Source organism: Lupinus angustifolius, chromosome LG11 (assembly GCF_001865875.1).
Source record: "Lupinus angustifolius cultivar Tanjil chromosome LG11, LupAngTanjil_v1.0, whole genome shotgun sequence".
Classification (NCBI taxonomy): Eukaryota; Viridiplantae; Streptophyta; class Magnoliopsida; order Fabales; family Fabaceae; genus Lupinus; species Lupinus angustifolius.
The window spans coordinates 3,696,899-3,711,050 of record NC_032019.1 but is presented as its reverse complement, the minus strand read 5'-3'; the positions used below and the strand labels follow the sequence as shown (position 1 = coordinate 3,711,050).

The 14,152-nt window shown below is 31.6% G+C and overlaps 2 protein-coding genes across 6 annotated transcripts; both read left to right on the top strand.

The window, feature by feature from the left end:
- On the top strand, positions 87 to 4,929 carry LOC109359439 (aspartic proteinase-like protein 1). Of its 4 annotated transcripts, XM_019604109.1 has the most exons (11): positions 87 to 686; positions 1,230 to 1,368; positions 2,193 to 2,434; positions 2,571 to 2,798; positions 2,870 to 3,008; positions 3,085 to 3,155; positions 3,229 to 3,328; positions 3,683 to 3,743; positions 3,994 to 4,065; positions 4,358 to 4,430; positions 4,517 to 4,600. In XM_019604109.1, exons 1-10 carry the CDS (start codon positions 385 to 387, stop codon positions 4,387 to 4,389), a joined length of 1,386 nt encoding a protein of 461 aa, XP_019459654.1. In that variant the 5' UTR covers positions 87 to 384; the 3' UTR covers positions 4,390 to 4,430; positions 4,517 to 4,600. The 4 variants fall into 4 exon arrangements, with proteins under 4 accessions (XP_019459654.1, XP_019459653.1, XP_019459651.1 ...); XM_019604108.1 differs by lacking the exon at positions 4,358 to 4,430 and having other exon boundaries at positions 88 to 686; positions 3,229 to 3,319; positions 4,511 to 4,929; XM_019604106.1 differs by lacking the exon at positions 4,358 to 4,430 and having other exon boundaries at positions 88 to 686; positions 4,511 to 4,929.
- On the top strand, positions 6,237 to 10,288 carry LOC109360051 (agamous-like MADS-box protein AGL104). Of its 2 annotated transcripts, XM_019604791.1 has the most exons (11): positions 6,238 to 6,547; positions 7,122 to 7,175; positions 7,295 to 7,327; positions 7,441 to 7,459; positions 7,634 to 7,695; positions 7,806 to 7,833; positions 8,735 to 8,796; positions 8,906 to 9,005; positions 9,108 to 9,161; positions 9,415 to 9,512; positions 9,635 to 10,286. In XM_019604791.1, exons 1-11 carry the CDS (start codon positions 6,363 to 6,365, stop codon positions 9,939 to 9,941), a joined length of 1,002 nt encoding a protein of 333 aa, XP_019460336.1. In that variant the 5' UTR covers positions 6,238 to 6,362; the 3' UTR covers positions 9,942 to 10,286. The 2 variants fall into 2 exon arrangements, with proteins under 2 accessions (XP_019460338.1, XP_019460336.1); XM_019604793.1 differs by lacking the exon at positions 7,122 to 7,175 and having other exon boundaries at positions 6,237 to 6,547; positions 9,635 to 10,288.

Genomic DNA, 14,152 nt, shown 5'->3' with positions numbered 1-14,152 from the left:
AAAAAAGAGAGAAAGAAAAGTGAGGGAGCAAACAACAATACAAGTTTTGTTTCAAACTACACAAAACAAGACTCAACAGAGTGCATCATAGAATTGACACATGCCTCCCCCTCTATCCCTCAGCCACGTTCACCAGCAAAAACATTATTGAAATTTACAAAAGGTGCGCCCTGCGCACTCCTCCTTCGTTGTCACTCTCTTTTGCCACCTTCTGTTACTTTCTTCTCTAAGAAAGGATAAAAAGCTTCAAACTTGTCACCACTCTACTTCTAAATTTCGCTAAAAGATTCCATTTTGCTTAAAACTAACTTCATTTTCACATACCCATTTGAGTTTCACTTCATGTAACTCATACTTCTGGAACTGAACCTGAACATTCTTCTTATGGCTATTAACTTTTTTATTTTTCTGTTACTGGCCAATGGTCTTGCCTTTGATGGTGTAGATGCACTAACATTCTCTTCCAAGCTCATACATAGGTTCTCTGATGAGGCCAAGGTTCATTTGGCCTCAAAGGGTGACAGTGTTTGGGTTCAATCATGGCCCAAGAGGAACAGTTCTGAGTATTTAAGGTTGCTCCTAAGTAGTGACATGACAAGGCAGAGGATGAGGCTTGTTTCTCAGTATGATTCACTGTATCCTTCAGAAGGAAGCAATACTTTCTCCTATGGCGAAGTCCTTGTTTGGTGAGTGTGTTAGGATGTGTTTGGGTTATGAAGAAATGCTACAAATCAACAGGGAATTAAAGTTTGAGACTTTTGCTACACACATTATTTGTATATCCTACCAGCTTATAGAATGTGCTCCACTGAATTAAGCTTACCGTAGAGTATTAAGCTTCATATTCATTGATTTTATACTCATTACCTTTTTTTTGCTGAAATTTCTTGCCTTCACTAGAACTGCGAGTTGTAGTTCAATTTATACAAATTTAGAATCTAGTGATACTCAAATTATTGATTGATGCGTATTCTTTTAGCTGGAGATTCGGTTGTTAACTTTCTAAGCTGATGAATTTTATGTAACTTCTGCATTGGAATGCTCTACTGTATGCCTCTGATTTTTGTCTTGTTTGAAATGCACATGGAATGAAGTCATTTGATGGATTTTATACATAACATAAAATGACTACGTACATTTCTGATGATTAAATTACTAGAGGTTGATGAAATAGATGCTCAAAAAGTTTGACAATGGAATGTATGAACTCATTCTTTGTGGGATTTCAGGTTGCATTACACATGGATTGATATAGGGACTCCAAATGTTTCATTTCTTGTTGCGTTGGATACTGGAAGTGATCTGCTTTGGGTTCCTTGTGATTGTATAGAATGTGCTTCCTTGTCAGCTGTTTATTACAATGTGTTGGTAGGTCCATGCTACTAACTTAATTTGACTTTTAATTTCTTTCAAAACTTTTCTATCTCTCATTGTTACTCAATTGTAGTTCGGATTCTTGACTTTGAATGGCATATCCATTTTGTAAATCGTTCATATGGTAAGCATATAGGATTCTGGTGTCAGCCCTTTTGTACTAGCTTCACACACAAGCAGGCAAGGGAGATAGAGTTCAGGTTTAAGAATATAATAGGTGCTAACAGAAGAAACACAACCTATATGTTCTCACCTTATCCGTTATCAATTGAAGCATGCCATATACTAGTTGGTATTTCGTAAATCAAGATATAACACTTCAAAACAAGGACCGGTGTTTGTGTGGGACTTGTGCACCACTTTAAATATTTGAACACTTTTAAGTTTTGTTATCTCACAATGTGTCAGGGATGGGGGTCACCTGTCCTATTTGGTGTCTCATTTGGTGTCCCCATCCAATCAAAAAATCTTATTTGATTAAAAGTAAAAATTATAATAACATAAAATAATATTTGTACACTATTCTATGAAATTTGATTGGCTTGGTACATGGAGACAAGATTTTCTTGGAACAGAGGATCCTTGTCCATGTGTCAGTGACATGTTCCATGTCAGTGCATCCATGCTTCTTAGCCATCTGTTGATAACCTTCCTCCCCTATAGTATGTGTTCTAATTTCTTAGAAGTAAATATTAAGTTGCCTAAGTTGTTCTTTAGACTTATTCAGTTGTTCTCCTAAGAGCAGTAGCATAATTAGCAGTTAATTTCGATGATTGATTGACAGAGCATCCCTTGTGTATGGGGCTTCTATGATGCAGGATAAGGATCTGAATGAGTATAGCCCATCATTGTCCAACACCAGCAGACATCTACCTTGTAGTCATCAGTTGTGTGATTCAAGTTCCAATTGCAAAGGTCCTAAAGATCCTTGCCCGTACGAAGTCCAATACACCTCGGCTAATACCTCAACTTCTGGATTTCTCATTGAAGACAGACTAAATTTGGCGCCTGGTGGCAGAAACGCAACACAAAGTTCTGTGCAAGCCTCTATTGTTTTAGGGTATGTTTATTATTGTCAGAAAGTATCATACTGTTCTGTTAATTTGTTCTTTGGGGTTTAATATGTTGAGCAAGGTTATGAGCCAAAAACTTTGATGTTATGTAAGTTCTCAAGGTAATTGATTTTTATGGTGCAGTTGTGGAAGGAAACAAAGTGGAAGCTATTTACATGGAGCAGCTCCTGATGGTGTTTTGGGGCTTGGACCTGGGAGCATATCAGTTCCAAGTTTGGTGGCAAAGGCCGGGCTTATTCCAAATTCTTTCTCAATCTGTTTAACTGAGAATGATTCCGGGAGAATTCTCTTTGGTGACCAAGGGCATATCAACCAAAGATCTACACCATTCTTGCCTGTAGATGGGAAATTGTATGTAGTGTATAATACTCTTTAGTGGCTGTTTGGTTTGCCTTGAATGCTGATTGTTTGAATTTTTTCAGTTTCAAATATGTTGTTGGAGTTGAAAGCATCTGTGTTAGGAGTATTTGTCTCAAACAAACTGGATTTCAAACACTTATTGACACTGGCACTTCTTTCACATATCTTCCTGGTGAAGTTTATAAGAAAGTTGTAGCAGAGGTAATTTCTTTTATGATTAGTTAGTGATGTTTGATCATGCATATGCTGGGCTAAATCTAATATTCACTAGATACAGTTTGACAAGCACGTAAATGCAACCAGGATTACTGACGAAGAAAACCCATGGGAGTACTGCTATAATGCCAGGTTAGGTAGTAAATGATTTGGCTTACAAACTTCTTACATTTCTTAGTAACTCATTCTGTTCTTCATGTAACAGTTCACAGGAGTTGAATAACTTTCCCGAGATGAAATTCACTTTCTCTAAGAATCAAACATTTTTAATTCAAAATCCAATGTTAAATTCTCCTGTAAGTCAAGTAAGCATACCTTTTAAGCCTTTTTCTTCCCATTCTCGTTTGAATTAAATGCAAGTGTATTTGACTGAAAATTTTCAAATTTAAGCATTGATCTCCAGTGAGGTAACAAAATGAACCTTTTGTTAGTACCTAGGGCACTGACAGTTGATTTGTAATATGCTGCGAGTGATACTCTGGCTTCTAGAAACTGCCATTGGCAGAAAATGAAACATTCAGATGAGAAATTTCTCTTTTAATCACCTGCGATGTTGTTAGGATGTTAGTCTTTCTAAATAGTTAATTTTCTCGCATCCTCTCAAAGTCATATTCCCTAACTTACTTATAATTTTGATGAAATAACAACTTCTGGCACAGGAATATACTGCATTTTGTTTGACCCTGCTCCAGACTGTCGAAGATTATGGTACCATTGGACGTGAGTATACCATTGCCTGATATATCTGAAACCAAATTGCATTTCCATAGGCCTCCATTTTGTTTTCTTTCCTTTTTTCATTTTTTTTTTATAATTTGTATTTCATTTTTCTGTCCCGTTCTTTACAAGAAATGTGCATATAGTAGCTCAAACAAGTTACGAGAGAAGATGCATGTAACTGCTTCACATATAGATACACACTTGTGCGGAAGATAATGATTGTTGCCTTCAATTGACATTTTTGTTTCAGAAGACTTCCTCAAGGGTTATCGAATGGTATTTGATAGGGAGAATCTTCAGTTTGGCTGGTCAAGTTCCAATTGTGAGTCCTTCTTTCACTTAAAAGCTTTAGCCTATTACTTTCCCAAATCTTATTAACAATTAACTCCACTCCAGCTTCTTAGTTTGTAACTTTGTATTGATAATTTATTTCACCATAGAGAAGAAAAGAGAGGGACTTAATAAACCTAACCATTTTATCAAAACTAAAGTTTTGGACCATAAACTCTGTAAGTAATGCACATGTAAACTAGACATGCATGTGCAATAGTTTAAGTTTTACGAGCCGTCGGTGTATGCCCCGGGCTAACTGTACTTAACTGTATTTTTTGTAGCATTATCCGCCTTGCATGTAAGGCTAACATAATGGCTATAGCTAGTGACAAAATTCTTTGTAATTTTGAGGGGGTATGCTTATGTATTTGTTCTATACAGTTTTTTAATTTGCTTTTCTACTGAGTCTATTACTTTATGCTAATACTCACAAGTTACAGGTCAAGATATCATGGGAGATAGAGCAAATTTCACATCACCATCCCATGGTGGATCATCAAACCCTCTATCAGCCAATCAGCAGCAAACTATCCCTAATACAAGTACCATACCGCCTGCTATTGCCGGAAAAGCTTCCTCCAAACCCTTCGCAGCCACCACATCTAGATTTACCTCTCTGCATTTATTAAGTTCAGTGTCACTGATATGTCACTTTTTTTTTAATGGCAATCTGGTTAAAGCTTATTAACTAATCTAGTTGTAAATTTCTCTCCTAGCCAAGCCTTACTTTTGTGGGGTTTTAATATTCCAGATCTATATAAGCCCTTGTATCTATTGCGGTTAGTGAATACTTCTCTTCTTTTGGTTTTTAGGCCTCTACAAAATTTATTTCCTATATATCATTATATAATTATGTTTACCTTGTTGAGTTTGTTGGCATGGTTTATTTTAAATTTTGCCATTAAATAAAATCTGTTAAGTGTCTGTTTAATGTGCGGAATTTGCCATGGAATTTGGGCTTGGAATTGGAATTAAGTTCTGGCATTTATTTCTGGTGTTTTTTTGGAAGTTTAGTTGGAATTGGAATAGGAATAACAATTCCTAATTCTTAACCCTTTTCTTAATTCCCATGAAATAGGATCAAACGTAATGTGACCCTTGTGACAAATGATCATAAAAACTCAATGTCAAAATAGAATTTGAGAAAACATGTATTAGGCGAACTATGATATCATGCAATACGTTAAGCATTGATTGGAGTAGAAGAATACATTCTTAAGGAGCCTTTCTTCCATGGTTAACCGTAGAGATAAGGATCATCTGTCCCATAATTTTTCTGTCTTTCTGTCTCGGACCAATTAAACTTCATAAAATATTATTAAAATATTAATTTCTGTTTTTATAGTAAAGAGAAATTAAATCTATAATTGTTGAAAATGTTAAATCCATCATGGTTGAATATGAAGTTAGAAATTTAATTATTTCACCAGGGTAACTTTCCCCATAAAACTATTAAATGATCACAAGTAAATGAATGCAACATACCGTAGATGTATACTGACAAAATCTAGCAACTTCGTTCATTCCAAGTTCCAATTATTTATATATTTATTTCTTTTTTAGCTTGACAAGAAAACCCTTTATTTATTTACGATAAAAGGTATGAATTTAATATGGATAGATGTTAACCAATATATTAACAGAACTTGAAAAATACAATATTAGTTCCTAATTTTAATATTAGCTTTGATTCCTGAAAGCGACATTTATTAGGAGGAACAATTACACACATCAAAGAGATTAGTTTCTTACAAAAAATGTAAGGGGATACTTTTGGTACTATCAAGAAAAATCTTGGATGTCCTTAAATATTCATTAACATCTCTGATATATAGTATTGTAAAGTTATAACAAATTAAACAGTTCAAATTCTGAAGCATAGCCATACATGCATGATAGATAAAATGTACCACGAGGATCCCTATTGAAAAAACCAAAAAATGGTGAGAACTAATGGTTATTACTTCGATTCCTTATGCTGTATTCATTACCCAAGGAATGACCCAAAGCAGCTGAGACCCTTTCCTTTATAAACCCATCAATCTCTCCACCTCCCTCACTTTTCTCATATAACTCCATTTATAACCATTCCCCTCCCTCTCTCTCATATCTAATATTTCCTTCTTTTAAGGTTCTTCATGCATGTCTCCGTATATTATAACTATTGTTGTCTGATTTAAAAAAATAGAGCATTTTAGATTTCCTCCTTCAGATTCTGCATTTCCTTTTTTGCAAGCTTTACAGTTTATACATAAAATAATAGTAAAAATAATAATAATCATCTAGATGGGTCGTGTTAAACTTGAGATAAAGAGGATAGAGAATACCACCAATCGACAAGTTACATTCTCAAAGCGTAGAAACGGTCTCATCAAGAAAGCTTATGAGTTATCAATTCTATGTGACATTGATATTGCACTTATAATGTTTTCTCCATCAGGACGTCTTAGCCATTTTTCTGGCAGAAGAAGGTATATATGATGATCCTTCTTGATCATATGTTATTCTTTGTTTCTTTTCACAATCCATGGATTTAATTAAATTTTTTAATAGAATTCCATTGCCACGTTTGTTTGTAAAACATAATGTTAATGGTATGCTGGTGTCATTAGCATTGTTAACATGTTTGAAGGTTGGTTGCCATGGAATTTGGATAGATATTGAGAAAGTTACTTACGATTTTTCCTTCTCCATTTTCTTCTCCCCTTAAAGAGTTATCAAGCAATTGATATATAACTTGTCTCATTACAATTGGTAAAGTTGTTGAACATAAGTTATGAAGACCTAAAATCAAATTTTGTTTCCCATCCCTCTTCCAACAACAAAAATTGTCTATAAAAAACTTCTTTCATTATTGGGTTCCCGTTCTTTTAATCCAGATTTACGAAGTTAATTATAATAATTTTAGGATTTAAAACTAGGTTATGTATATTTTTGAGTTAGGTTTAGGTTGATGTATGCTTTGAGGTGATTCCTCCTCAATAAGATCCATGACTACCTTATTATACTAATATTGAGATCTTTTACTGTTTTTGTGATGATCAGGATTGAGGATGTTTTTACTCGCTATATTAATCTTCCTGACCAAGAAAGAGATACGTATGTTCTGTACTTGTAAAAAGATTTTCCATGAGTTATGGAATTATGAATGACTTTGGATATAAATTTGTAATCACCAATTATTAATCTGATTATTTATAGCGATTTGTTTCTCGTAGCGCTGCAAGTTTTCCTGAGGTACCTTATCGCAGGTATACTCTTACTTTTTTTTCTTCAGTTCCTCTACTTCGTGTTTCCACGAACAATTTAATTATTGAATTAACGAATTTCCATTTTCTCGTTTGTTTTACTGTGCATTTTGCAGGGGTATTCAAAACAAAGAGGTATTTCTTGAACTATACATTATATAAAAATTAAACCCTCTGTCTAAAATTTTATTACTACGCTATCTCTCTTCGGATTTTTATTAAAGAATGTGAAAGATCACCAGATTAAAACATGGAGTTAATCCAGTGATACAAATCTTACTATTTTATTTATGCTTGACAATTTTGCAGTATTTGCTTAGGACCCTTCAACAGTTGAGGAGTGAAAATGACATAGCTCTTCAGCTGGCCAAGTTCGTAAATATCTTAAATCTTTGATTTTTTTAACTATTTTATAAAAGAATATTAAATTGGCCCAATAGTACTAACTTTTGCTTTCTCGTTTTCTACTGGTTCAAACAAGTCCCGGAGACATTAACTCCGAAATTGAGGTAAGGAAGCTAGGTTGGATCTTATATAATAAAAAAATCATCACGCATTTATTTAGCTCCTTAAAACTCAATTTATGAAGCTAAACATGAGATATATATTTAGAAAATATTTATGTTTATATATATTAAATAAATAATCATGATTCAAACTGATGAACTAGAGCAATCGAGGATATAAGTTGAACCCAATAGTTTACAAACTCTTAACTTGCTAAACCAATTCAAGTTGATAAGTCGAATTGAATAGTTCACGAACTCCAATCGAGTCAAATTTAAGCTAGAAACATAGATCATTTTGAATTGGAGTTGAATTTCAAACTGAACAAATCTTTATCTAACTAAACCAAGATCAGATGAATCATGGTTCAACTCGTTTTAGATCCTAATTAAAACATATTGTTAACTATTAGAGTTAGAGACGTTGGTGGAAGCCTATTAATCTCTCATCTATAATACTTTGAATTTTTTTTGAGAAATGGTACTTATATGAGATTGATTATTTAAGCATTATATATCTAATTAGATAAGGCTATTTTTTTTAATCATCGTGTAAGATACTCATGTTTAAAAAACCAACAACAATAACATTAATTTTGGATGATATGAACAGAATACTTTTTAATTTTTCATTACACTTTTTCTTCTTTTATAGGTTCTTTTACTTAACATTGTTTGAAAGGTAAAATAATTATTATCGTCGTTTTTACTATTATTATCGTTATTATTTTTCTTTCAAACATAAATATTTTTTACCACTATTCTGTGGTATTTTATTTGTCATGATTAATAATTATCTCATTAAAAATTCTCATAACTTATTTTTATAGAAGCTAGTTTATTATTTTTAACTATATTTTTCCTTTTAATTTGCATGATCTAAAAAAATCTTTATCTTAATTAGGAACTCCAACAACAAGTTAGTAGGTTACAGCAACAACTTCAATTGGCGGAGGAGCAAATAAGGTTGTCAAATAAGTTGAAGCTTAAAGATTACTTTTTATATTACTATCCCATGTACTTATTTATATTTTTTGTCCAATACTATTTTTTAATGTTTGGAAGATAAACACAGGATATATGAACCTGACTCATTAAAGATGACATCTATGGCTGAGCTTGAAGCAAGTGAAAAGCACCTTGTAGATACCTTGACACATGTCATTCAGAGAAAGGTTCCATAATATTTGAAATAATATATTTTCTCTTTATGTTGTATTAAACATTTTTTATAATTGAAATAATTTAGTAACTCACATGTTTATGTATGGTTGCAGGACTATCTGTTGAACAATCATTTATCTTCATATGATCATCAATCTGGTATTCAGGTAACTAAAATTAAATATTAGTAATGATGGACCAAATGATATAATTTGTATTTTGGTTCCATGTTGTAAGATGAATCCATATATATGTTTTATTTATTTTTATTAATCAATATATTATGAAATCGTTATTTTGACAAGAATTTTGTTCCATGTATACCCTTCATCTTATTCCATGAGTAACTAATAAAAGACTAAATATTATATGGTTGTGTTTTATTTTAAATTAATTATAGAACTATAAAAATTATGGCAGGAGATGCCAACCTCTTTTGATAATGTAGGTTGGTTGCATGATGGTAATCAGAACCATACTCACATGTTTGATGCATCAGCTCCTCTAGATCCACTCAGGTTTCATTTTCAACTTTAGTTTATATTTTATTAATGAAAGAAAAAACATTATCTGTATACACAAATATTTGATCTGCACATTTTTCATCAAATGAATAATATAAAAGAAATTACATGTGTAGGGATTTGTCCTCTACCGTGTATGGTTCATTTTCACAAGGAGCGAGTTCAAATGCTGATCCACGAGGCATGGCAGAGTACCAGGTCCCAAATACAAGTGATGGAAACCTTACAACATGGTCTCAAGGATTCACAATGTATCCTAATATTCAGCATATGGTGGGACATGACATGCAAGATATGTTGCCACATGGTCAAGTGAACATTCAAAACACCAACTCACACGTGGAACCACCTAAGAACGATTCTGCAGAATATGACTGCAAATCTCAACATCAGCTTAATGCTCAATCACACATGCTAAATTGATAATGCTGTCATCATTGATGATTGAGAAGTCTAGCACTGTTCTTTATTATTTTAGAGGTATAAATATAAAATCATACAATAACAATCAAACTTTTTAATTCTATTAGATGAAATCGGTTACATGAATCCATCGAATATGTGATAAACCATTCAGCTGCAAAATAGCAAAATGATACATTAGGGCATGTGTAAAATTAAGTATATGGTGATCATGTGCATGGAAACTGGACTTGTGATGGTCCTTGTATTACCAAGAAAAACAATCACAATAGAATAGATAGAAAAGAAACAGCAAATAATTTAATTAATTTGTATTCTTTGAGCATTATAGGAACGTAACATATTGCATGTGAGTTGTGATGATATAAACAGGCAATCATCTTTTTGTCTGACTCTTTGAGCAATAGCCTCAATCTCTCACGGGTTATACCCTCCCTTTATTGTGTGTAGTAGAACGCACCCCATTGCTGGTTCTACTTTTAGAAATTTGGAAAATATAGTCTTTTGAGCCGTTATTCTAGCAAAACCGATACAAAAAAATTTCCGTATTTGTTACAATAATTGATTATCTAATACACTATTTTGTTTCCTAGCTACACCAATTGTAATTCATAACATGTTATTTAGTGCTTAGTTTTCATGACTTTTTATTATCAACTATGTAATATTTGACTTTACAACTCAAATGCTAGACAACGGATTATTATAGCAAGTGTTATCAATATTATATTGATTATGAAATTGATTAGAATTCTGATATAATAATTGAATCAGTTATTTATTAATTAAATCACATACAAGTTTTTAATCATTTGATAACCAAAGTTATTCTTTGATAAATGATCACTATGAGTCAGAATCAATAGAATTTGATCAATCATTTTTTCTGTCGTTAAGGTAGAGAACTGAACCAAGAATTCTCTTTCTTTATCATCAATCGAATCGCTGTTCGAGACCCAGGATTATACTAACATCAAGAAAAATCAAGAATTCAAGAAAATTAACAATCCAAGAAAATAGAGAAATTCAAGAGTTCAAGAAAATCAAGAAAGTTAGAATTCAAGAAATCCATAATTCAAATCAACAAATCAAGAAAATGGAGAATTCAAATGCAGAAATGAAAAAAATAATAAGAGAATTCAAGTCAAGAAATCAAGAAGTTAAATCAAGTAATCCAGAATTCAAGGATTTAAATCAAGAAGTCATGAATTCAAGAAATAAGATAATAAAGAAATAAAAAATAAAGAAATCAAGAAATATATGTTGATAGTCATGTACTTAACAACTATAATATGAGTTACATATGCTTGTCCATTTTTTAGCCAAGTTATCACATTTTGGAAAACAAAGGATTTTCTTAGTAGTTTTTTTGGAAGATAATTAATAGATGTTGTAATTAGACACAAGATTCCAGTATTGTTCTTTTTCAATGTTAAAACACTACCGGTTATCAAATCGGTCAGGTACTGGTACAATGGTTAATGGTTTAGTGGTTCAACCAGTGATTCAGTAATTAAACCGTATGCCGGATAAACATGCTTAAATTTATATATATGTAAACCTGTAATAAAAAATTTCCAATATGTAGATACTCAAATTTATAATCAATGTTCATAGTTTACAAAAAAACTTTCATACACAAACACATTTAGTGCATTTGAAATCGTGAGATGAAATGGTGAGACTCAATCAATTTGTCACTTTATTAAAAATAATTTTTTTGGAAAATGCTCCATCCACTTCACCAGCCATTGTTTCTACCTTTCTCTATTTCCAATCTATTTTCAAACCCTCTTCTAATTTTCTTTCTCCAAAAAGTTTCTTACTTTCTATCTTCTCTCTTTTCAACCCCTCTTCTAATTCACTCTCTCCAAAAATGCTTCATCTACTCCTTCTATCTTCTCTTTTTTCCAATCTATCTTCTAACTCTATCTCCAAAATGCTTATTCCATTATTTATATTTTCTCTCTTCCTCAATCCCTTTTCTAAAACTTTATCTCCAAATATGTTTTTTTTCAATATTAACATTATTAATGATAGAAGATGAATCTATGAGAAGATGGAGATGCGTCATAGAAACACAATGGAGGATGGATCCGTGAGATGGAGAAGGAAGAAGAAAAAAACATGAAGAAGAAATGAGATTTTTGAGGAAGAAACCGATTTAGTAACAACTCGGCCGATTTTCCGGCTTGACCAAAAACTGTCCGGTTTTGGGCGGTTTGGACCGGTTTTGTTGCTTAGTCGGTCCAACTACTATGCCGTACCGGTTTGGGGTCCGGTTCGCCAGTTTTCGGGTCGAACCGGCCAGTCCGGTTTTTATATCAATACTTTTTTCATTGCTCAATCAAAATATCTTCTTTCCTCAAAGTTCTTATAATTTAGTGTGAATTTTATTAATTAGCATAGACATAATATATGATTTTAAATATATTTTATTTATTATTTTCTTTAATTTGGGACTGTATGTTCTTTCACCTATAACAGGAGAATGATGTGAATAAGAGTTTTTATTTGATCTTAGCTAGGTTTTGATGAGAACAATAACATCAATAAATAAAAAAAGGTTGAAGGCCTTGTAGATTGAAAAACTCAAGATTAAGAGATAAATTTATTGCTTTCTGGTTTAATACATGTCCTTAATAGTACATTTTAATTTTGATATTACATATGACTCTTCAAAATTATTTTTCAAAGTTTTAAAGGAATGTAAAACATTAACAATATTTCAAAAAAGGTGCTTATAGAAAACTAAGTAATATGTTATTTGGAACAGAATAACAAGTTACTTGCAACAGAGTATTATATTACTTGAATCATAGTAACAAGTTACCTTAAACAATAATATGTTACTTGAAACATAGTAACATGCTACCTAATTAGATAAAACGGTCTAGTAATCAATTACTGAGGTGGATAATACATTACTGAAAGGATGATAAGGTCTAGTAACTGATTACCACATGTCAATAATCGATTACTTTGTGTTGAAAGTGTATTTTCGAATTTAAAACTCAACCAGTACATACCCAATCAAAACAGTATGATTCCAAACATTTCATGCCTTCTGGAATAGAACTTAGAACCTCTTTAAACTCTATATACACACTCCTAACTTTTTGAAAACAACACAACACTTCCTACAACAACTTTCACTTGCAAATCTTTCATAGTTTTTCAGAAAAACTTTAAGGGACATTCAACATTTTTCATATTTTTTTTGAAAAACAAGAGTCTGATGTGATATTTACTTTAAAGTATTCTTGAAAAGAATTCCAACAACATTGGATTAGGTATAGTTATCTTTTGTCATTCAAAAAAATCTTATTATTTATGAATAAATAATCACCATATGTTTTTGTGATTGATTGGATAAAAAGAGAGTGATGTGCCTTCTTGTGGGAATTAAGTGTTCTAGAAGAAAGCCTTGGTGTGAGGTTTGTAAGAAAAATGGTCTCAATATAATCTTAAGATGAATTGTATACATCTTGTTGTGAATATCTCTATCCTTATCTTTTCTTAATTGTTCGCAAATAATGATCAACAAGTTTTTGCTTTCATTGAAAATTCTAAATTATTGTTTTAAAAAGGAAAATATTGTGGTAAACCTAATTCACCCTCTCTTAGGTTATTATCTAGTATTTACAAATGAAGTATAATAATTACATGATATATGAGTTATTAAATAAATATTAGAAAAGTTATTTTAATTAATATCAAATTATCTTTACTTGAGTGTTGATAGACACTCCCATACTTCTGAATTCACATTCTCATTATTTGAGATTTAGTTTAGAATCTTTATAGGCTAGCAACTTTTACAAAAAAAATAAATTACTTTCCCGGATAAGTAAGTAATCTTTGAATGAGGTTAAAAAATTAAAGTGAATGAACTAATAAAGATGGATTCTCAGTTCACATGTGATGTCCCAAATAGAAAGAGAACAATTGAAATAAATGCAATATACTTTATTTTATCTTAAACACTCAAATAATTTATTATTAATAATATAAAATTAGAATCAAACATTGATTTAAACAAAACAATAATGCATAAATTGTCATTTTATTATTATTATTATTAAGATTTATTGGAGATGACTAAAGATAGTGTAGACAACTTGTGATCAAATAAAAATTATATTATATAAAAAATTGATAATATTGTAAGAGTTGTGTATTTTATATTAAAATATCACTACTAAAAAACA

Coding starts and splice junctions, on each gene's coding strand:
- LOC109359439 (XM_019604106.1), top strand. CDS start 385: ATGGCTATTAACTTTTTTATTTTTCTGTTACTGGCCAATGGTCTTGCC. Junction 687..1,229: donor TATGGCGAAGTCCTTGTTTG/GTGAGTGTGTTA, acceptor GTGGGATTTCAG/GTTGCATTACACATGGATTG. Junction 3,744..3,993: donor AGATTATGGTACCATTGGAC/GTGAGTATACCA, acceptor TTTTTGTTTCAG/AAGACTTCCTCAAGGGTTAT.
- LOC109360051 (XM_019604791.1), top strand. CDS start 6,363: ATGGGTCGTGTTAAACTTGAGATAAAGAGGATAGAGAATACCACCAAT. Junction 9,006..9,107: donor CACATGTCATTCAGAGAAAG/GTTCCATAATAT, acceptor GTATGGTTGCAG/GACTATCTGTTGAACAATCA. Junction 9,513..9,634: donor GCTCCTCTAGATCCACTCAG/GTTTCATTTTCA, acceptor TTACATGTGTAG/GGATTTGTCCTCTACCGTGT.